The 23,005-nt window shown below is 46.9% G+C and overlaps 1 protein-coding gene across 3 annotated transcripts in view; it reads right to left on the bottom strand.

Annotated features, from left to right (window-relative positions):
* The window catches only part of ABLIM1 (actin binding LIM protein 1), a 312,956-nt gene that overhangs the window by 77,493 nt on the left and 212,458 nt on the right, over positions 1-23,005 (bottom strand). For all 3 annotated transcript variants that reach the window (XM_077779560.1, XM_077779561.1, XM_077779559.1), the window contains exons 5-6: positions 16,197-16,323; positions 14,248-14,341 (exon numbers count right to left, since the gene is read on the bottom strand). In XM_077779560.1, coding sequence (XP_077635686.1) covers positions 14,248-14,341; positions 16,197-16,323 — 221 coding nt within the window. The remainder of the gene's footprint in view (positions 1-14,247; positions 14,342-16,196; positions 16,324-23,005) is intronic.

The following is a 23,005-nucleotide window of genomic DNA, read 5'->3' as shown; positions in this document are numbered from 1 at the left end:
CACAACTGGGGAGGAAGCCCTACGGTCAGTAATGGGTCGAGGCCAGGGATGCTGCTAACCATTACGGGACCGTCATCCACAACAAAGAATCATCCATCCAAAATGGTGCCGAGGTCAATAAACTCTGGTCTACAGGAGGCAAGATCATGATGGTCACTCTATAGAGCTGGGATGTAGGCACTGAGTAGTTCAGACTCTGCTGTCCTTTTAAATGAGCTGTTATTTAGTGGGAGGGGAAACCCTGCAGAACTCTTGTCATTCGACACGATATTCCCTGAGTCCGCTGGACAAGGCTCTGATGTAGGAGTTAGACTCACTGACACAGAAAAATGGCTAAGCACCCACTTGAAAACATTTGGTCAAAACATGCATTCAAAGAGCCACAACGAGAGGCTTGGCAAGGCTGCATACCTCGTCTTAAAAAGCCTTCTCAAAAGTAATTTATACCAATGAGCCGTGGCAAATTCACCTATTCTCTAAGTACATCGTGACTCAACAAGCCTTTTGAGCCATTATAGAATGGCAACAATTATAGTTTAGTGAGTTATTTTCGCTTACTTGTCAGAACCTGTTTGGATAATCTAAATAACTTCACATCCTCTTAACATTCCTTATGAGGTGGTCTCAGGCAAAAGAGGCTCAAATTTCTTTTCGATCCCCAATCCTGGTTAAGTGACAGATGTAGCTGCTATAGTGACCACTCTCCTGTTTGGGTGTGGCTAGACTCCCCCCACATTTTCCGAAATCATAAATCTATGTCTTTCACAGTTGAGATTTTTCTTGCCTCATTCCTTCTTTAGAGCTAGCGTAACATACATTAAAACTTTTTTCTTCCCTAAAAAATGAACTTCAGAACATGGCATAATACAGGAACACTGTTTTCATCCTAAGGGCAAGAAAGAATGTGTAGGCTGCTTCGTGCTCAAAGATGGTGGGACAGGGTCATAATCAAGCTTTTTCAACCTGCAGCCGTAACAAAATAGGAATAATCCCCAACCCTTTTTGCTTCCTCACTTTCATTCATGCGGAACTTCTTAAAGAAAAAAAAAAAAGCCCACACGTTTATAGTAACGGACAAATTTACTCAATAGTCTGTGCCACCAAATTGTCCCAACAGGACTCCACAACTCTTTCATCTCAAATACAAATTCCTCAGAACTCCACAAACCACAGACAAAACCAAAAAGAAAAAAAAAATCTGGAAACCACATTCTCCTTTCAATCGTGGGGGTAGTGGCCTGAAAAAACACAAACACTGTTAAAAGGTCAAGATTCCAGAATTCTCAAATAACCTGCCTTTCCTGCTCTTTACTCTAGCGCTGTATCAATGAAAAAAGGCTCCGTAGTTCATTTTGTATCGTAAGAAAAACAAGAAGTTTAAGTAAAATGTAGCTCAGGCCAATGCAGGTGGCTTCTGTCACCAGCAGAGCGCATCTGTGGGACCCTCAGGGTCTCTTGGTCAGCAAGGAAGCCAGGAACCTCCCGACTGCCCTGCAAAGCAAAGGACGCCTGGTGCATTGACTGCTTTACCTGATGCCAGGGTTTCTTTTCTTCTATTTCTGCTCCTTGGCTGTGCTGAGCTGGGAACGCCTCCGGGCTTCAAACTCAGAACACGGCGAGAGACTTGCAAATGCCAGACCTGGGCACCGACAGACTGGGGCTCCCTGTCCGCCTGGGTCACTTAAGTGGGCTTCTCTCTAGGGAGCTAGGCGAAGGCGACGCGCATCTCTCTGGAGACACACGCCCGAAAACAGAACCGAACGGGGCCAGCGTTCTCACGCCTCCCTCCCAGCCGCCCTTGCTAGTTACACACACACACCAGCAAACCACTACGGGCCAGTCCAAGTTCCCACGGAAAGGAGGGGGAGCTTTTCTTAGCTTGAACGCAGGTTGGGGGAAAGTACCATTCCTTCACAGTCACTGAACAATTGCCGGCACCGCAGATCTGACAGTAATTGTCCCCAAGGCAGAGGCTTGTGCTGAAACCAGCTTCGTAGGCTTTTGAAGTTTCTTTCTTGGGGTTGGGAGGATGGAAAGGTGTTCAGCTGCACCCAGCGATCAAACAGCTGGCCACCTGCTCCCTCGAGTCACTGCTTTGAGGGCCCATATTATGAAATCTGCTTTATGCAGTAAAACTGAGCGCAGCTTGATTTGGATTCCCATTAGTTATTCAGAATTTTCTTATTTTCAGATTCTTTTTTTTTTTTTTTTTTGAGGGAAGTGTGACGAAAAAACAGCTTTGCTTATCAAGCTCCCTTGATTCCTTTTTTGGGTACATTTTGCATTGTACTCTCTCTTTCTAAGGAAGACCAAAAAAAAAAAGTCAATAGATATCTTCTATGTTCCAGGTACTCTATACACATAACGTCACTGCCAACTAAACCATTCTGCAGAAATCCCAGATGAGCCAGTGACAGAAGGTGAAGCCACAGGCTGTTCATATATGTGAACAGAGAGAAGGAGCCAGAAACCTTCTACTGTGAGGACACAGCACTTTTCATGTACCCCCTTCCTCAGGATGAGGGCAGAATCTGTTACAACTCTTGTCATGTTCAATGCAACTGAAATAATTTAGGGAAATTTTTCATGGAGATTATTTGCCCATAAAACCAACCAGAAAAAGACCCCTTGGGTATGTGTGGAATCTCTCTAAGCTGGTTTGGAGGCAATTCCTAACATTGTTCAAGAATGTAAGGTTTTCAGCAACAAAACAGTGCTTCTAAAATGAAGAGGAAGCTACTGGATTGCCCACTATAATATCAGAGAGCGTTTTTTAGTGCATTTTTCTTTCAAGGAGTTGAAAGCCTCCAGGAATGTGTCTTCACGGCACCCTTGCAGGGCCAGTTTCTCCAGTGGGATCTGCCGCTGCCCTCCCACCTGCTGCCTCCTCCCTCCTCCACTCCCCGCCCCCCGCCATTACCCAGAGCAGGGCATGTTAACTTGTAGATTCCTGGGTCCCAGCCTGGGCCCCCAGAATCAGAATTTCTGGGTGAGGACTGGGCATTCTCACTTTACACCAGGAATCCAGGTGATTCTTATGCACAGTGGTTTTAGGATCCCAGCCTTAAAACCTTGGTAGTTAGGGACTACACCTCTTACTTTGTGCCCCAGAACTTCGTCCTGTGTTTGGGACATCAGCAGTCAACTGTTTGCCTGAGGAGTAAAGGAGTCCTCCTTACAAAGGCAAAGGGGAAACTCAACTGGGCTCTCAGTCATGGCCAGAAGTACTAGAACAGCAGAACGGGGATCACTGACCCCGATATTTTAGCTTTCTACTCTCCCATATTTAGAGTATTGGTCCCTCTTTCAGATTTTATTTAACTACCTCTATATCTTCTGGGATGGGAAGAGAGAAGATGGTTTGTCTTCACATTTGCCAAGCCAATTTCCAAATTAGCGAGTTTCCAAGTAAAAGGGGCCCAAGAGAATCACCATGTGGAGTCAGGAGGTTTGGGACGTCTGCCTGGTTGGACAGCCCTTGTTGAGTGATAATGACAAGGCTTTCCTGTTGACCTGCGTCTTGTCTGTACATATGGATGTGATTTGAGAAAGAAAATAAAGAATCAAGAATCAAAGGAAGGGCACAGTGATCTGTTTGAGGTGATTCCAGATTCTCTCCATGTTTCCAAGATGGCTGCAGTTTTGAGTTTTGCTGCAGGGCCATGCGATAGGTAGTTTATGAATAGTTTTCATTTGTAAGGCCACTCCAAAGTGTCCTTCTGGGGGAGGAATTATGCTACCGGTTCATTTCCGCTGGGCTGTATGGCCCCCAACCCTAACCCTCACTCTTCCGGACTCGCTGGCAAATCCTAAGCAGGTCCATCTGCTGGAATTGGCATATCATCCCTCACAAGGTGGGAAGCCGTGGGTCCAGGAAGCAAGCATGTTCAGGTGGAAACCAAAAGGGAAGGAAGCCTGTTCCCAACAGGACAGGGAGGCGGGCAGCTTTGCTGATTGGGGCCGAGGGGACCAACTGTTCCCATGTGCCCTGGAGCTTCGTGGCAAGTTTCACCTCCCGGGCTTCCTTGCAAATTTCACATCCTTACTTAGAGAAAGCTATGTCCAGTATGGAAGCTGTACCGGTCACTTCTGGATGGTCCCATTTTTCAGTGTATGCCCCCAAGTTCAATGCTCACTGCAAGAGGCTTTGTGGACAAAAGCGCTCGGACAAAATAGAGTAGAGAGAGCTTGAGGTGCCACCTTTTGTCTGAATTTGTCATGAATCCGAAAGCTAAAGAAGACGGCTTGACCCCAAAGGGGTAACGCCCTTTGCTGTAACGCCCACCAGAGACACAGCCCAGCCTCCAGGGGAAAGGGTGGAGAGAACCACTGGGCTCTCTTGCCATCCGCTATCGGCCAGGTAGGCAGATCCGAGAGGACCACGAGCATTTTCTGATAGGGATGATCCTTCCGGTGGACAGTGGGTCCAGGTGAGCCCACAAAAGCCAGTTTTCATCATAATCAAACTAAAATAATGTATTAAACCAAACAGTAAAATCAAATCATACGTTTAAACCAAAGAAATAAAGCCAGAAAAAACTGACCTAAGACTTCAGTAACAACAGCAAATGGACATGAATTTCCCACTTGCACCTGTCTGTAAGCACCCATGCCTCAAAATCCAAAGCTGACTGCTTTTCTAATAGGCGCCAGGAATTTCTTTTAAACCCAGGGCTTTTACTGTGTGTGCCTCTTACTTGGCTCTCACACTACTGTGGGTCCCCGTTTATCTTATGTGTACTAATATACCTTTCCCAACATGAAACTCTTTTTCTGCTCCACCAAGAGAAGGTCACAGAAATTACCTTGGAATTCACTGCATGTCACCTGTGTAGGGCAGGTGAGACACCTTGGAATCAATCACTTAGAAGGGGTATGATCATCCTTGAGGTTAAGAGTGGTAAAAGAAGTCTGACCTCGGCTCAGGTCATGATCTCATGGCTTGTGAGTTTGAGCCCTGCGTTGGACTCTGTGCTGACAGCTCAGAGCCTGGAACCTGCTTCTGATTCTGTGTCCGTCTCTCGCTCTGCCCCTCTCCCACTCACATTCTGTCTCTCTCTCTCTCTCTCTTAAGAATGGAAAAAAAAAAACCACATTAAAAAGCACAGTAAAAGAAGACGTGAATGGGGTGGGGGATGGGAGCAGGTGAGCAACGTCTAGTGCTCTGGGTCTGTGAGAAAGCAGACATGTGAGGTTTCTGAGGCTCAGCGAGGGTCCTGGAGAGTAGAAAGGACATCTCTGAGGGGTCATCGCTTCTGTGCCCAGAACACTGGCCAGACCAGGAGACTCATCCCCTCACTATGCTGGGCAGTAACTTATCTAGGAAAGCTGTCTCTCTTCTGTTGGAGCCTAATCATTTCTCAAGTTCAATACCACCAATGACAATCATCCTCAGACTCTNGTAGTGGGTATAGTTTTAGACTTGAACACCCCATTACTTTTAGAAACGTGCATTTCATCTGTCTGAGAACAAGTCCTAAATTTTACATTTTCTTCTGAGGTCCCCAATGTTGGGCCACCAGCATAACCTCAATACTGCTTGTCCACTTCTCTGCAAGAGTTACATTCCGCCACTTGGTTCAACTGTCACTCCCTCCCACCCCCACCCCCACACACATTTCACTGGCAATAAGCTAAACTCTCTGAAGTTATCACTGAAACACAAAACATCGTTTGAACTCAAAATACAAATTCTTTTCAAAATGTCATTTCCGGATAAGGAAGCCCTTCCATTTGTGCTGACAGGAAATGGGGTGATTTTTTCATAAATATCGAAACTTTACTGCCTGTGAACATAGTCCTCTGTTACCCTAGTAACACACTTCCTTTAGTCATTAATGTAGGAGAAAGTGGATAACTTTGGGTGAACCAGATGGATTGTCTTCAAATCATTTATTGTGTCAATGCGCTTATGTCCTGTGCCAATTCCAAATCTGTTGACGATGAAGGGGACAAAATATTAGCACCAAAGTTATTCTTTGCAAATAAGCATAAACCATATGTTGAATTTAAACTTGAGGTCGCTCTCCTGTGCCGGGAAGATTTTGTATTAACCAAGTCTTACTTTGTCATCGAGGGCACATTTCTGTGCAATGGCAGCGCATGGCCATGCAAGAGAACAAGTCTGAATGCTCAGGAAGAGGAAAGACCTCGCATACAATGGTGCAGGAAGACGGTTATTGACTCGAATCCCCAGTTTTTGCCCTTTACCCACTGTTCTTCTACATAGCAAGTGAAATTGGCAAAGGCTGGAAGGAAGGAGGAGACAGAGGGAAGGGAGGAAGCTTCCCTGACTATGCCGGCAGTTCTGCCTGCCTTCTCTTTTCCAAATCCTGCAGCCCCAAGAGGCAGTGATTAGTGTTCTCATTTCACAGAGAAGGAAACAGAGCAACAGGATTTCAGCTCCCTATCACCTTGGAGGTCTCTGCATAGACAGACAGATGTACATGTATATATGCATGTACATATATATTTAAATTGGGACATTATCTGCATACTCTAACCTTCAGCCTTTGAAAGTATATAATTCAATGGTTTGAGTCTATTCAGAGTTGCCCAACCATGAATCACCACTATCGACTTCTAGAAAGTCTTCATCAACCCCCCACAAAGAAACCCCGTACCCATTAGTGGTCATTCTATTCTACCCATTCCCCGACAACCATTAATCTACTCTGTTTCTGTGGGTTTGCCTAGTCTAGACGTTTCATATAGATGGAATCATATAAGTGAGGTTTTCTGTGCTTGGCTCCTTTCACTTGGCATCATGTTACCAAGGCTCATCCCTGTGGTAGCATGCTGTTGGCACTTTTTACCACCGAATAATATTTTGTTGTGTGGATGTACCACATTTTCCTTAATTCATGTATGAAATGAGGCCATTTCTAATAGTTTATTGTTAAGCTTAAGTTTATTGCTGAGTTTTAAATTCAGAAAGATGACTGGTTCCCTATGTCAGTCCTGCTTCATAGCATCTTCTTGTCTACCTACTGAGATCTGGAGAGTTCTAGGCTAGAGCTCTTTGAGGAACTAACCTGAGACAGCTTCATCCATCTATACTATTATGCTATACTATTCTCCACAGGCCATGCCAGGTGCCCTCGGGGAGCCTATGGGTGATTAAAGGAAACAAGACACTATGAGGTGTGACTGCACAGACGAGACACTGAGAGACATGACTGCATAGACGAGACCCTGGGAGCCATGGCTGCATAGGCGAGACACTGGGAGCTAAGACTGCCCAGAAGCACAACAGACTCCATGAGAGGGGTCACTGACTCTTAGTGACATTTCACCTTGGTGAAAAAGTAAGCCAAACAAGCAGCAAATGTTTATCATCCTGAAAATAGGTATAACATGGCAGCTAGTGAGGCAGACTTTCTCCATTTCACCAGGAATGATAAATTTTGGTCCTTCGGCATGTTATTTTTGGAAGCAAACTACTCGTGTTCTGCAATGATTATTGCCAGGTGGTTCATGAAGCAGTGTGTGAGTTCCTATCTTCTGAGAACTAATAGACCTAGCTTTTAATCACGGTCTGTTACTAATTAGCCCCCAAGTTGCTGGCGCTCAGTAGCCTCATCTATAAATGGAGGTCAGTAGTAACTGCCTTGACCACTTTACAGGTCTGTTGTGAGAATTAAGTATTTATGAGATCATTTGCAAGTGTTAAAAGTATTATGTAAGCAGTGCCTGGGGCGGCTCAGTCGGTTAGGCGTCCGACTTCGGCTCAGGTCATGGTCTCACAGTTCGTGGGTTTGAGCCCTGTGTTGGGTTCTGTGCTGACAGCTTGGAGCCTGGGGCCTGTTTCAGATTCTGTGTCTCCCTCTCTCTCTGCCCCTCCCCCACTCACATCTGTCTCTCTCTCTCTCTCAAAAAGAAAACGAACATTAAAAAATTTTTTAAAATATTATGTAAAAGCAAGATATTGTGGTGTTTCACTGCCTCTCTGGGACATGGACCATCTGAACCAGTCCTATCAAGATTCCCTGATCCTTCTGCTCTCACGAATCCTCAAAACATCTGGGTTCAGAGCTAAGTGGAAGAAAGTATGAATTCCTCGGAGCACAGTGGGAATGAAAAGGATGCGTTCAGTTTTCGGTGTGGACGTGGGTCGCCACTCTTGCTCTGCACGTATATGACATACACCAGGTAAGGAAGGGGGAGCTGGCATTTCAGCCTCTCTTTTGCAAATTACATCTCTGGTGGTGACAAACAGACCATCTGTCACGCAGGTACCACCGAATGACTGCGTTTCTTCTCACCAGATGCCAGGTTAGCCCAGAACAAGACCTACCCCCTGATTCTGGCTATCATAGCATAACGTGCTTGGAATACTTGCACCAAAAGTTAAGACGGGGCTGAGGGCCTTCAATTTATAACAGGAATTAGTTTCACAGGAACATTATAAACATTTGTCCCTGGGCTTTATGAAAAAGCAGTCAGAAAGTTAAACCAAAAAAAAAGCCACTTGTTTTTAATCCCTCAGAGAATCAAAAAAAAAGAAAAAAGGATTTGGCTGAATCACATTGTGATTCCATTTCCTCCACCGCAGGAGTTCGGCAGGAGGGGTCTAAAGCAAGTCTGAGTCCTGTCCTTTGGTCTGTCCATCCATCGTTCCCAAGCTAACAGATAAGAGAGAACAGCACCACCGAAGACATAGAAGTGGAAGGGTATTAAAGGGACAGAGGACCTCCTCAGGCTGCATGCAAGGCTCTCTCCACTTGCTCCCAGGGGGCCCAAGGAGCACTGTAAATTCCACGCCAGGTAAAGACATGTGTCACCAGCCTTTGTGGGAAGAAAGGCATCCAGGGTGGAGAATTGATTTTCCGGCTGTGTGACATGGGGGAGAAGGGAAAAGGAAAGGATATGAGACCCAGGCAAGAAAAGCAGAGCCCTGCCTTCCTCCTCTGAGTGAGAATGCAGACCACACAACTTTGCTTCGTCCCTGAGAGAAGAGCTGCAAGCGGAAGGCTCCGGGTTGGCGTGCGGTCTGGCAGGTGCCCGCTCAGGGAGGCCCCATCTGCAGAGGGAGCCAAGCTCTCTGGGGATGCAAGCATTTGCCTTGAAGGGATCAGTGGAGTTCTGGGTGAACACGGAGCCCCTGGGGGGAGGCAATCACGCAACAGCGGAGAGAGTCAAGCTCGCCCTTGGTTTGCTGATAGAACAGCCCACGTGGGACAAATCCTTTTCCTTCACCTTCAATGCTTCTGTTTCCAGGCTGACATTTACTTTTCTTTCTTTCTTGTCTTTTTTCCCAGCGCTGCCTTCATTTTCGAACGGTTTTGTTGCTGTTTTCTTGCTTTATGAAGTTGGCAGGTAACAACGTTCCCATACCCAGGAAAGGGATTTTGCTGGAATAAGAGATCTCTGAGGGCTCATTCACCAGAAATGGAAGGAAATTCATACCAAAGGGATGCCCGATGTCTCCTGACACGTGTGACCTAAGTCCGAAGTCTCGTGTGGCTTCCTGCACCATTAGTCTGCTAAAGCAGGAGCAGGGGAGAGGAGCAGTCAGGAGTGGGAAGTGAAATGAAGAGGAAGGTTGCTTCAGAGAAGAGTTTAGAGGTGCAGATGGATAGCAAGCTATTGGCAAACTTGAGTATTTCACACTAATTTGATTCCGGACTTAATTAGGAGGCAGGTTATAAACATCTTCAGAATGCTCCTGAATTTATAGGTTAATTAGCATAAGCTTTTAAAGATGTGCCATTTATAGCAAGACCTCTCAAAAAAGAGACTCTTGTTGCTGAAAACAAATTTGAAAGCCAGCTGATGATAAATAGAGCTACAATTTGAGTGTACGCTATGTGCCAGTTTCCAGGAAAATCTCTCCAGAAGAAAGAACTGCTAACTCTGACTCCTTAGGCCGGAGACATGAGAATTACAGAACTTGGGTCCTAAGGGCCAACTGGGAGTCAAGCAGTCCCAGGCTTGGATTTACATATATATTTTTAATACTTATACTGGAAACTGAGGCTCAAAGAAGTTGAGGCTTGCCTGCCAGCTGGGAGCTCCAGAGCCAGGAGCAGATCCCTGATTCCCTATCATGTGGAGCCCTTTTCACTAAAACACACGAGGGCTCTCTACCCAGCCTGTCAAGTCAACATGATTAGCAGGGTTCATGGCTATGAAAGGAATAACATAGCAAGATAGAATTTTAGAGCAGGGTGGAGTTTTGGAGGTAACATGCCACTCTCTTTACTAGTGGAATAAAGACAGCCTCAATAACCTGTCCAAAATTACTCAGAAATTAGTGACAAAGCTGAGCCTGGACCTTCTTGATCATTCCCCAGTGACCTTGCTCCTTCTCGAAGTTTCCTTGGGTGTCTGACGGCCTCTCAGGCAAAACCAACCAGAGAATAGGCTGTCGAGCACCTCTGATACTTAGTGAGAGTCCCTGGAGGACACTTGTAGAAGTTCGCAGCTTTACTGGAGTGGGCTTGAAGGGTGGCCCATAAAATGTCTGGAGCCTGTGAATGTTTGGGGAAAGGGTCCTTGGAGATGTAATAATTAAGCTAAGGATCTTGGGACGAGATCATCCTGGATTATCTGGGTGAGCCCTAAATCCAATGACAAGTGTCCTTCGAAGAGCAAAGCAGAGGGAGGGGCGATATAGAGAGAAGACACAGAGGCGAAGGTCACGTGAAGATGAGGGCAGAGATCAGGGTCACGCTGCCACGGGCCACCGCAAGCTGGAAGGGGCAAGGAAGAGCTCCCCCCGAGAGGCTCTGGAGGGGAGTGTGGCCCTGCCGGAACCTCAGTTTTGGACTTCTGGCCTCTAGAACACTGTGAGAGAAGTTTCTAAGCCATCACTGTTGGAGCAGATGCAAGAAATGAATACATTTACAATCTTTATGGATAAAATCAATCCGAAAAAAAAACATTAACAAAAAATTAAGGATCATAGACGGGCAAGCAAAATGTGGTCTATCCATATGATGGAATATCACTTAGTCATAAGGGAAGGAAATTCCGGCACTTGCTACAACATGGATGAATCTTGAGGACATTGTGCGAAATAACATAAGCCAGTCACACACACAAAACCCTGAACCCTGTAGGATTCCACCTGTATGAGGTGGCTAAAGTTGTCAAATTCATAGAGACAGAAAATAGGATGGTTGTTGTCGGGGCACGAGGGGGAAGAGGGAGCAGGGATTTAGTGTTACGCATAGTGTTTCGATTTTATAAGCTGTAAAGCATCATGGAGGTGAATGGTGGTCGTGATTGCACAAAATTATGGATACACTTAATACCACTGAAATGTACACTTAAAAATGATGAAGATGGCAAATTTCATGTTATGTTCATCGTACCACATTTTTAAAATTGAGGGGGGAAAAAACCCTAAAAGGCAAAGATCACAGCACTTACAAATTCACAATCACAATGTTGCAACCATGGGGTCTGAAAAGGAAGGCACCGGAGGAGGGCGGAGTGTTGAGACCGGTCCTGTTTGATATTGGTAACCAAGCCAAGCTGACTCAGAAGCAGCCACATGTCAGGGCACTACACAGGCAGGACATTTTTCTAGATCACACCCATCAGAGAAGGTCAGTACACCCCCTGGGCGGGTCTTGATTCTACCATGAAGCCAGTGCGAATGACTCCCAGAAGTCCCAAATCTGAAAGCACTGTGTGCAAAGCCTCCATGACTTCCACCTTCCAGAAGGACCTCGCTGAAACCCGAGGTCAATCTGGTGAGAAGCTCTCGCAGCCACAGCCAACACTCACTCCAGGGAGGAACTGGAGTAAGCAGATGTTTCTTCAAAATGATCTGTTCCTTCTTACAGCTGTTGAACTAAGTCTGAGGTCATTGACAGCCCCCTCCCCCACCCTGCCTACTGCCTCAACTCTTTTGGGGAACACAGTTGCGTATGTGGACTGAGACAGCTGTTTCGATCCACACCTTCTGTAAACATGGCCCAAATTTGGGGGCTATGCTCAGTATCTTCCCACTGCTTTTCCTACAGATGAACATCTGCGAGATGGTTCTGATATTTTATTATTACTGTTTTTGAATGCAATTTCCCAGTTGCTCCCAACTCAACAGGTTTATTTTAGTCCTGCACAGATCACACTTGGGAACTCCTAAGGAAATGCTGCGAACCCCTCCCCTAGGGCTCCAGGGAGGGACAAGGGACATGTTCAGGGGACAGGTGGGGAGCACATAACCCTGTGACATGGCCACCTGGACTTCATGCTGCACTTTGGACAGGTCACAACCATCTTCTCCAATAGCCTTCCTGCGATGCACGTCATGGAGGGTCAAAACCTCAGCACTGACCACACTTGGGCTGGAAATTAAAACCATTGTTGGAAAGGCCATGGAAACTCTTCTTGGCCCCCCAACTATGTGGGAGGGTGGGCCCTCCTCTCAGATTCCCCTCCCATTGTTTTGTGCCCCGAGTTCTACAGAAGTCTCCTAGCCGGCCTCCCCGCCTGTGGCATTTAGGACAGGCGCAATGCTGTGCATTTACCGCCTCTAACTTGTTCCAAAACATTTCACACCGCTAGTTGGGTACCAACAAGCTACCCTTCTTTCCCCCTCCCCCAGCTCCAGGCAACCACCAATCTGCTCTCGATTTCTATGGATTTATCTATTCTGAATATTTCATGTACATGGAAGCAAACTGTACGTAGCCTTTGGTGTCTGGCTTCTTCCACTTAGCATAATGCTTTCAAGGTTCATCCATGTTGTAGCAGGTATCAAAACCCCTTCCGTTTTAAGGCTGAATGTTATTCCTTATCTGTATATACTACGTGATGTTGGTCCATCATCCATGCATGGACACTGGGTTGTTTCCACCTTCTGGCTGTTGTGAACAGAGCTGCCACAGACATGGTTTTAGGAATATCTGGGGACCCCCACGCATTCCTTCTACAGCAGTGTGATCCAATCACGTTCAGCTCCGGCTACAGTCCCTCCAATGGCTCCCCAGCATTCTTAGGAAAAAGCCCAAATTCCTGACTCGGACCCTGGAAGTCCACTTGCTCTGACCCCTCCCCCACTCCTCCAGCAGCAACTCTCACACCCGCGCTCCTGCCCATCTGACTTTTTGTTTCGTCCTCGCCTCTGGACCTTTAGGGAGGCTGTTCCCCCTTCCTGGAACACCCTTCCCCTGGGTAGAAAGCAAGTGCATGTAACAGTCATTTCCTTATTGCCCAAATCCAATTAGGTCCTGGCACAGAGCCAACACCAGCCCCTCGGTGTTTCCTGGGAAGGAAGCCCCCCACCCCCACCCCTAGCCTGCTGTGGGATTAGGAAAGCTAAGCTAGACCTTGCTGTGCAATCCCACAGAGGCTGCCCAGAGTCACTGGGGGCCTCTCTGCTTTCGGTCTCTGAAACGCCCTGCTAGAAGGTTCGAATGTGGTCATGTGGCCCCGGTGCCCTGGTGCCTGCCAAGGCTGCAGGACCAGTTGGTGGCCTTCCCAGCTGCTAGGCGTCCTGACTTACCTCTGCCCAGGACACTTTCTCCACCCTGAAATGTGCGATGGCTATGAGGCAATCTTTTCTTTATCAGATCGGGTTAACACCCCACAGGCCGGTAAGAAGTGGGGCAGGGCCTCCCCCTCACCTGCGGCCCCCAATCCCCCAGCGCGGGAGAAACAGGAAGCAGGCTTTGTGGCGCGAGGCAGTCACACCTGACCCCGCCGGGCTTGGGGTCGGCCTGAGCCACAGGGCGCAGGGCGTGCTGGGTGGCACAGGATGTGGTTTTTTAAGGGCGGGAGGTGTGTGCCTTCACTTTTCACCCACCCTTTCTTTTCCCGGCTTCAATTCTGAGCCCTCGTTCCTGGAGTCCAAGCACTCTTGCACGCACACACGCACACCCCACGTACAAGCACATACGTGTGCACTCCCACACAGGCGCACACGCACGCACACACGGTCCATACGCTGACACACAGGCACACACGTGGCTCAACACGCTCTTTGTTTCCCAGTTTCTGACTTCTAAAAATAAAAATAGTCTCATACACCCCTTCCTTCTACATAGTTCCTAAGAGTCCTTTTATCACTTTTGATAAGTTGTCCATCACTCCGGTTTCCACATGAACATTTAGTAGAAACTGGCTGTAAAGACAACACATGCTAAATCTCAAAAGAGGTCAGCTACCACTACTTTCTTTCCTCCATAGGCGGAAAAAACAAACAAACAAAATGGAACGAGAGCCTCTTTTGTGGTTCTGCCGACCTCTGAGGAAAACGACGGTAGCTCTGAAGGGAGCCCGTGTGTCACTCACCTCCAGGACCTTCCCTGTGATAAACTGGTGGCAGGCTTCACATTTCACCCCAAAGAGCCCCTGGTAATCCTTTTCACAGTACGGAGCGCCGTCCCTGCAACGCAAGAGATCAGCTTCTGAGAGGAGGCCGAGGGAAGACCCCAGCCCCACGTTTCTTGGAGGCCTTTTCCACAGAAGGATGGGGGAGCGACGTGAGGCTCTCCCACCCGGCATTGCCACGCCTGGGGATCTGGTCAGACGTGATCAAAATGCATGAGACCACACGACGTGGAGAGAGGGCTGTGGCTCTCTGGGCTTCACAGAAATACCAGCCCAATGGCCACATGGTGACCGGGGCTGCCCCCTGTTGTCTCAGGCCCAACTAGCAAAACGTGGGCACCGTTCTCTTTCGCCACCAGGCCAGATGGGCTTCAGATGTGGTGTCAGTGCGCACCCCCACCACTTCCTGGAGCGCACACGCCAGAGCCCGGGACGCCATGTCCTCAGCCGTCAGGAGGCCTGAGGGGCACAGGGCCTTCATCACCCAGCCTCTTGAACCCTCCTTATTCACTTACCTCAGAGCACAGAAAAAAATACTGCTTTCTATGTGTGCCACTATGAGTGGAAAAGTTAAGAAGCACCACTGTTGACATCCCAATTACCTACTCCCGCGCTGCCTTCTGTGTTCGTTTAATAGCTGGGCATTTTTCTCTTTCTTGAAGCTTTTTCCTTCTGATACAGGTGTTTCAGCTTCTCCCAGGACTACAGAATTAGATTTCTAGGAGGAGGGGCCCACACTACTTTTTTGTTTGTTTCACTGTATTTTTTTTTTTTTTAATTTTTAAGGTTTATTTGCTTTTGAGAGAGAGCGAGAGAGAGAGACAGAGTGCGAGTAGGGGAGGGGCAGAGAGAGAAGGAGACACAGAATCCAAAGCAGGCTTTACGCTCTGAGCTTTCAGCACAGAGCCTGACGCGGGGCTTAAACTCATGGACCATGAGATCATGACCTGAGCCGAAGTTGGACGCTTAACCGACTGAGCCACCCAGGTGCCCCTGTTTCACTGTATTCTTAAATTCACTTAATTTTTTTTTTTTTGAACAGTTGATATATATTTGCCCGATTTGTTTGTTTATTGAGGAAAATAAATTTTTCCTCACTGCCACTGGACCCCCACACTCATTCGTCCCTCTTTAAACCAAAGGTAGCCACTGCAGGGGCACCTGGGTGGCTCAGTCAGTTGAGCGTCTGACTCTTAATTTCGGCTCAGGTCATGATCTCATGGTTTGTGAGACCCATCACCACGCTGATGGTGTGGAGCCTGCTTGGGATTCTTTCTCTCCCTCTCTCTGTCCCTCCCCTGCTCTCTCGCTCTCTCTCAAAATTTTAAAAACTTGAAAAAAAGGCAACCACTGTAACTAGTTTCTTCAGGCTACATTATAAAAACAAAACAAAAAAGAACTTCACTTACTCTGGTTATTATTCACACCAGCACCTGACTCTAACATGAACCAGTTCCCTGGTGGGCTGTATTATTCTTTGGCCCTAATGGACTCAGTGCTTAGACCTTGTGTGTTTTTCTTTAGGGTGGGGCGGTGGGGTGGGGGAAGGTGTCAACAAATACATTCAAGACCTAGAAGGAGGGCAAAGGTCTACTAGTTCCAAACAGGGAAAAAAAAATTAGGGAAAGTAAAATTACTAAAGAATTGGTTATAACATACAGTGTAACATTATGTCAGCTTTGTTCATTGTTAAATTCGGCAGTGATTAACACTTCTTTAAATTTATTGTGGGCAAACTATAGCAACAGCAGAATAATAAAATTCCTTTTATAAAAACTAAAACAGTAGTATCGTGAAAGATCCTATTGATTGTGGCGTGTGAATGTCTTTCATTACGACCGATGGGGTGGGCTGGGGGTTCCCCTCCCCAGAGCAGGCCCCACTGGAAGCGTCCCTCGCCCCAGCCTTACTTGCTGATGTACTCCCCGGTGAGGACCTTCCCGCAGGACTTGCACTTAAAGCACCCCAAGTGCCACTGTTTCTCCAGGGCCAGCAGCGCCTGCCCATTCTTGATGTCCCGTCCGCAGCCAGCGCAGTCTGGAAAAGAGCAGAAGCCAGCAGTGACTCCCACATTTGTTTTGCTAAGTCCACGCATGCGTGCCGGCTATGAACCCCCAGTGTGCACCCCCCACCCCCCACACTCAACAAATATTTACTGAGGCACCGCGTCATTCCACTCTCCTTCCCTGCACCAAGTCCTTGCCATGCTCGCACAGCATGGAAACTTCATGAACCTCAGTGGGTCCACGGGGATGGATGGCCTTCATCCGTTTATTCCTTGGGGATTATTTAAATACTCTCTGAGCTCCAGCCAGCCCAGAGAATATGTATTACGTTGCTTTGGCTGTGACTTTCAGGAAGCTCTCCTAGGCCTCTATTAATTGAGGGCACATGTGAGTAGCTAAATCTCTCGTGCTGGAGGCCTCACTTAATACACGTGTGATTCCTGGAAAGCCGCCCGTGGATCTCATTTTTGTAAATGGGACTCTCGACTTCCTTATCATCCTGAACCAGACTGTTGAAGATTTGTGATCATCAGTTTAACAGCTCTTAATTCCCTAGCTTTAAATTCTCCGTGGCAGGTTCCTGTGAAGAAGACAAAGGAGAAAGCGTTTCTTTGTGGGAAAGGGCGAGGGCTCTGGAAGGAGCCCGCCTGGTTCGGAACCCAGCTCAACAGTTGCTGGCTGGCCAGGCGACCAGGCCGGTTCTCCCCCTTTCTAAGCCTTGGTTTCCTCATGTGGAAGCTGGGATGCTATTCATGCCTGTCTCAAGTCTTCAATGAGGATTCAATGAAATAATAGAGTTAACACAGTGGCTGGCACATGGGAGGTGTCCCTATAAGCGCTTCCTAGTATTATAATTACCATTACTCTGATTATTAAATACTTCTTTGTTAGGGAAGTTGAGTATTTAAAAGAACCCAGAAGAATGTCGATTAATGCAACCTTTTGGAAAAGCAACATAAACATCCACAGACATTTGAAGTCAATGTAAGCTGAGCCAATGAAACCGAGCATTGCCGGGAGACTGACCATCATGTCCCCAGCGGATTGTGAGAAACACTCACGGGATAAAGCAATGCCCAGACAAGGCCACTTGGGCACACAAAACGAAACACCCCCCTCTTCCGACCACCTGTGTGACTGCTGCTCCTTTGCTAGTGACACTCCTGGCCCTACTTTAACTCTCTCCTCCTACAAAAACTTACTGAGGTGCCCAATCACTGACCTGCTTCTGCATCTTTTTTTTTATTTTAATATTTTTATTTATTTCTAGGAGAGAGAGAGAGAGACAGCGTGAGCAGGGGAGGGTCAGAGAGAGAGGGAGTCAGACTGAAACAGGCTCCAGGCTCTGAGCTGGCAGTCAGCACAGAGCCGGACGCGGGGCTCGAACCCACGAACCGTGAGATCATGACCTAAGCGAAAGTCGGATGCTTAACCGACTAAGCCACCCAGGCGCCCGACCTGCTTCTGCATCTTGTCAGTACTCAGCCCAGAACTGCTTCCTCGGCCCTGACTCCTCCTTGCTACCACCCAGCAAGAGCTCACACCCTACGACAGTGCTCCACTCCCCTTGTGTTCTCCCCTTGAAGCAGTTGACCTTTTTCCTCCTTTCTTCCTGTTCCCCCTCAGCCCCCTTCTCCCTCCCCTCCCCCTTCTTCTTCTTCCTCTTCTTCTCCCCCTCCCCCCCTTTCCTCCTCCTCCTCCTCTTTTCCTTCTTCTTTTTTTGACTACAGGTGTGTTTCTGGTGATCTTGGTCATTGGGTATTAATACACCTTTAGATCCAGAAAATTCACGTCTAATATCTTAGCCTACAAACTCACGAATGAGTGTGCATGTGTGTGTGTGTCTGGCATATGGCCGTGCACGTGTTCCCTGAAGAAAACAAATTTATCCCCTGCAGCACTTTTGTAACAACAAAACTGAAAATAGCCTATATGGACATTAATGAGGAACTGGTTAAATTAATTAGAGGATAGTCAGTAATGGAATACTACGTCCTATTAAAAAGAAAGAGGGTGGGGCGCCTGGGTGGCTTAGTCGGTTAAGCGTCCGCTTTCGCTTAGGTCATGGTCTCACAGTTTGTGGGTTTGGGCCCCGCGTCGGGCTCTGTGCTGACTGCCAGCTCAGAGCCTGGAGCCTGTTTCAGTCTGTGACTCCCTCTCTCTCTGACCCTCCCCTGCTCACGCTCTCTCTCTCTCTCTCTCTCTCTCTCTCTCTCCTAGAAATGAATAAAAAACATTAAAAAAAATTAAAAAAAAAAAAGAAAGAGGGTGATTTGTGTGCTGACATGGAAAGATGTCCAAAATAGATTAAGTTGAAAAAAGCAACCTGTGGAACAGTATACATAACATAAGCTCATTTATGAAAAATCAGCAAACAGTGTGTGTGTGTTTGTACACATGCTTCTATATGAAATAAAACATTTCTTGAAAAAAATGAGAAATTCTTAAGATAGTTCCTTCTGTGGAGGAGGACTTTTTACTTCACATCCTCTGTGTTGTCTGAATTATTATTTTTTTGTTACCGTGAGAATGCAAAAAAAAAAAAAGTTAAGCAAATAAGTATTTATAAAGTTGAAATATAACTGCTATACAAGTTCTAAATATTTCAGATTAGAATTCTGTAAGTATAGACCATTATTAGCTGAGTGTGTATAATATGATCACAAAGCAGTATTATTTTTTTTTTTTCAAAGCAGGAGTTTATAGGTTTCCCAGAAACCCACCAAAAATCTTATAAAGGGATCTCACATCTGGAAGTTTACTACAGGGATAAAAATTGAAGGCCATGATATTTGCCCATAAATACAATTTTTAAAGGTTAGGAGCAGAGGATGAATTTAAGATGAATTGACTGTTTTTAATCCAAGCTGAACTGGATTTTTCATCCTTCTGATTAGATCAAGTCCACTAGGTGGCAGTAAAGATTTAAAATACTAAGGAAGGGGCTGGTAGAGATTTTTAAGTCAGAAAATAAACTTTAGAGATGGTTTTCAATTCTACAAACTGAAGACAGTTGGGCAGGTGGAGGGGGGGTTGGTAGAGCCACATGGGGTCTCCTCTTGCACAGCGCTGAGATCTAGGGAGACAGAGGCCTGGAGTGGTAAGAGTCCAGGGTTTAGAGTTAGGAGGACTCGATGTTAACTTGGGGGAAGTGACAGTGTCTGAACACTCACTTCGTCTGTGAAATGCTGGCCCTCTTCCTAGGTTGCAATGAGGACAGATACCCTGCACTGTGACATGCTTTGCACGACACTCAGGACGCTTGGTTCATGTTAGCCTCTCAATGCGGCTCCACCTTTCTCTGGTGGGAGCAGAGCAGGGACTAGAAACCACGTTTCCGGATTCTACGTCTCACTCTCTGGACAAACACGTTAATGCCCAGAGCTCTGAAAGCAGATGAGACGCAACTCAAGAGCAACAGCGACATCTCTGATCACTCTGTGCTGAGTGAGGGCTTTGTAGACATGACACCATTTATTATTCAATCCTTTAGTCCAAGTGCCCTGCAGTCTGGAAGCCTCTGACCTCCCAGGTGGTGTCCCATACCTCTCAGATCCTCTGTGCCCTGCAGCGTCCCATGGAGGGCAGATGTTCTAGAACTGATTTTGATAATGGTTTGTAGGAAAGCACTCACGGAATGCTGAGTGCCTAGAGCCAGGCAGCTGGTAAAGCTGGGTGGGAGGGAGAGGCTGGCGATGAGCCTCCTTCGTCCCTAACCTTAAGACATAAATCAAGCAAATCAAAGACTACCTTCTAGAAAGTAGAATACTGGCTCATACCCACTGATTCAAAGGATTCTGGTATATGCCACAGAGGCTACCCACTCATTCCTCTCTGTGCAAAACCGTAAATCCTCCACATAGGCCTGATGTCACGCTGGAGAAAGTGGGGAAGATGCAGAGACAAAGAGGTTCGTGCTGCATTGTTCCCTCCTCCCATGCTCATCTCAACTAAGCTCTTTTACAAAGAACGAAATGTCCTACTCTGTATCTTCATGTTTTTCAGCTGTTGAGAAAATTGTTTCCACATCACTGAAGCAGCTGCTGATAAATATAGAAAGCTGGTGATTGGCCCTGGAATTATTGCCAAAGTCAGAAATAGGTGAATATGGAGCAGCTTCAAGGAATCCAAACCCTCTAGCAACTCGCCAATATTCCATCAAAAACAAATAATGACCAAACGTAGCAAAAGAAAAACAACAACAACCGTAAACACTCTGCCCCAAGCCTTTCCTCCTTGGCAACAAGAGCCCAGAGAAGAACAAGAACTTGGCCACTTACGTCCATGCTATTAAACTAACATCCAACGACACACCTGGTTCCATAGTTGTATCATTTTGTTCAAAGACAATAAATCTCATTGAGAAAAGGGATCCTGTCTTTTTTTTTTTTTTTTTGGCAAAGGGACATGGACACCTGGACTTCAAAAGTATGTAAGTTGGAGAAGGTGACAAATGGCTCTCAGAAAAAAAAAAAACAACACAACCAACTTGTGTTCCCAAGCTGAAAAGATGTCATCACTTGGGTAGCACTTGAAGTCCTATCAGATTGGATGCCTATGTTCTCCTTGAGAACTACTTCTGTCTTCTTAGAATTTCTCACTTGGAAAAAGTAAGGGCCAAAAAGACGTCTTAGTCTGTGAAGATGCCTCTCTGGAGATGAGGGCTGAAGACATGGAGCTCTAGGAAAGAAAACCACGTGGTAACTACATTCCCACCCTGCCTTCCGAGGCGTGCAGGCTTCAGTCACGCCCAGAACCATGAATGAAGGTGGGCATCGCCATTCATAGCAGCTACGCATCTGGGATCAGAGCTTTCAGAATACAGAATGGGGATTTTCCTAGGGTCTTGGAATTTGGGGCCCTGGTCTCAGAGCTGAAGACAGTGGTGATAAATACTGCATCTCCCAAGGAAGGGTGCCAGGAATATCCCTACAGCACTTTCCAAAGGAAGTAGGATCCACCTGAGACTACCACCCCCACTGCCCATCTACCTCTGAAATCAGAGATTTGAAAAGGCACAGAGGAGTCAGCAGGGAGCTGTCCGCACAGCAGGAGGGTGGTGGGCTTCTCTCCCCTCTGCTGTGATAGGGATCTAGAGGCGCCTGGGAGAAGTTACTAGATGTTTGCTGAGTGGGAAAGCTAAGACCCTAAAGCTGCTGTGGGTCCAAGAGAAGCTTGACGTTAGAGTTCTTGGAACAAGCTGACTTGAGTGTCCTGGACCCCGGAAGCAGTCATAAACCAAAAACCTAGAGCCTGCTGAATTTGGAAGATTTGGAAAACCGGACGCTGGTTGGAGCCCCACTGAATGGCAGGCTAAGGAGAGGCCGGAGTGGGAATGGCATGCGCTTCCACCATTTGGCTCACTGGGGATGCACCTGTGTCCTGTGGCTGGTACCTACGCCCAAGCATCTAGAATGAACCCACAGAAGAAAGTTGTCTGCTGGGGGTGGGGGCCTTCATTCGTAAGGGGCTAGAGGGCTACTAGGGAGCGGGACCTGAGTTTGTTGCAAGAGGTTAACCAGAGATCGCATGCTTTTGTTCAGGAACTCAAGATGCACCCCATAAAAAAAATGTCGCCAGCCAGTGTTAGAAGAGAGAGAAGCATGACGATGTCAGATGTCTAACGCCTTGCCCCTTCTACCTCCAAACCCCCTGCTTCTGCCTGGTCCTCAAAGGAACCACAGGAGAAGAAGGAGGTACAGAAGGAGTGAAAGAAGAGGTGATGCCCACCTTGGGGTGGATCTGAGCTGGGAAAAGGCACAGTTCTGGAATGGATGAGAGAATAGTTTTCAACAGGCCAGGACTTCTAGGAGCTGAAGGTGACCAGAAAGCTACGGGATCTGCCCAAGACATGATTAAGGGTGGGAAAGGGATCTCTGGATAATAAAAGTAACAACAGGGAAAAATAAGGCTATCCATTGCTGTGTTCAGTGTGTGCTTCGGCCTGTGAATCTGCCAGCAGTCAAGGTCTTTGGGGGCAGAGAGACCTCAAGTGGAATTCCACCTCAGACGCTAAGCCAAGGGGCCTTGAACAGGCTAGGTAACCACTGGGATTGTTTCTTCATCTGGAAAATGGGTAGGTTGGCAGCCCCCATCTTCCTGGGCCGCTATGAGGCCTGGAGAGAGTGTGGGCACACAGAAACACTCAGCGTCTGTTCTCACGGGTGAATAATCTCACAAAACCTGTGTTTCATCTTGCCCTTAACAAGCAGGCAAGGCCCACTGTCAGTCTCTGGGGGAGGCATTTTGGTTTCTCTAGGTTCATCATCATCATCATCATCATCTTTTTTTTTTTTTTAGACTCCTAAGTGAGTTTCCATCTCTTTTTATTGTGTGCATAGAATAAATATATATATAGGTCCATTCTCATCATGTTAGTTTATCCACCAATTTAATTACATTGCAACATTTTATCCACAGAGCATGGGTGTTTAGATTCTTATCCTCTGACCATTTTCTTTTATTTTCAGGATTATATTTTTCTCCTATAGNTGTTTCTCATTGCCATGTAGTATTCCATGGTATAGATAAACCACATCTTCTTGATCCATTCGTCTGTTGACATCATCATCATCATCTTAACATTACTATCATTATGGCTATTGTTCAGCTTACAACTTTTGAAAGGTCTTGTGTGTCTGTTCTCTCGACCCGCTCTCGGGGCTCATGCTCACCTGGAAGAGCAGTGATTATCTGGATTTTACGGATCACAG

This window comes from Crocuta crocuta, unplaced genomic scaffold, assembly GCF_008692635.1.
Source record: "Crocuta crocuta isolate KB4526 unplaced genomic scaffold, BGI_CrCroc_1.0 scaffold138, whole genome shotgun sequence".
NCBI classification, from domain to species: Eukaryota; Metazoa; Chordata; class Mammalia; order Carnivora; family Hyaenidae; genus Crocuta; species Crocuta crocuta.
This window is presented reverse-complemented; position numbering and strand designations above follow the sequence as displayed.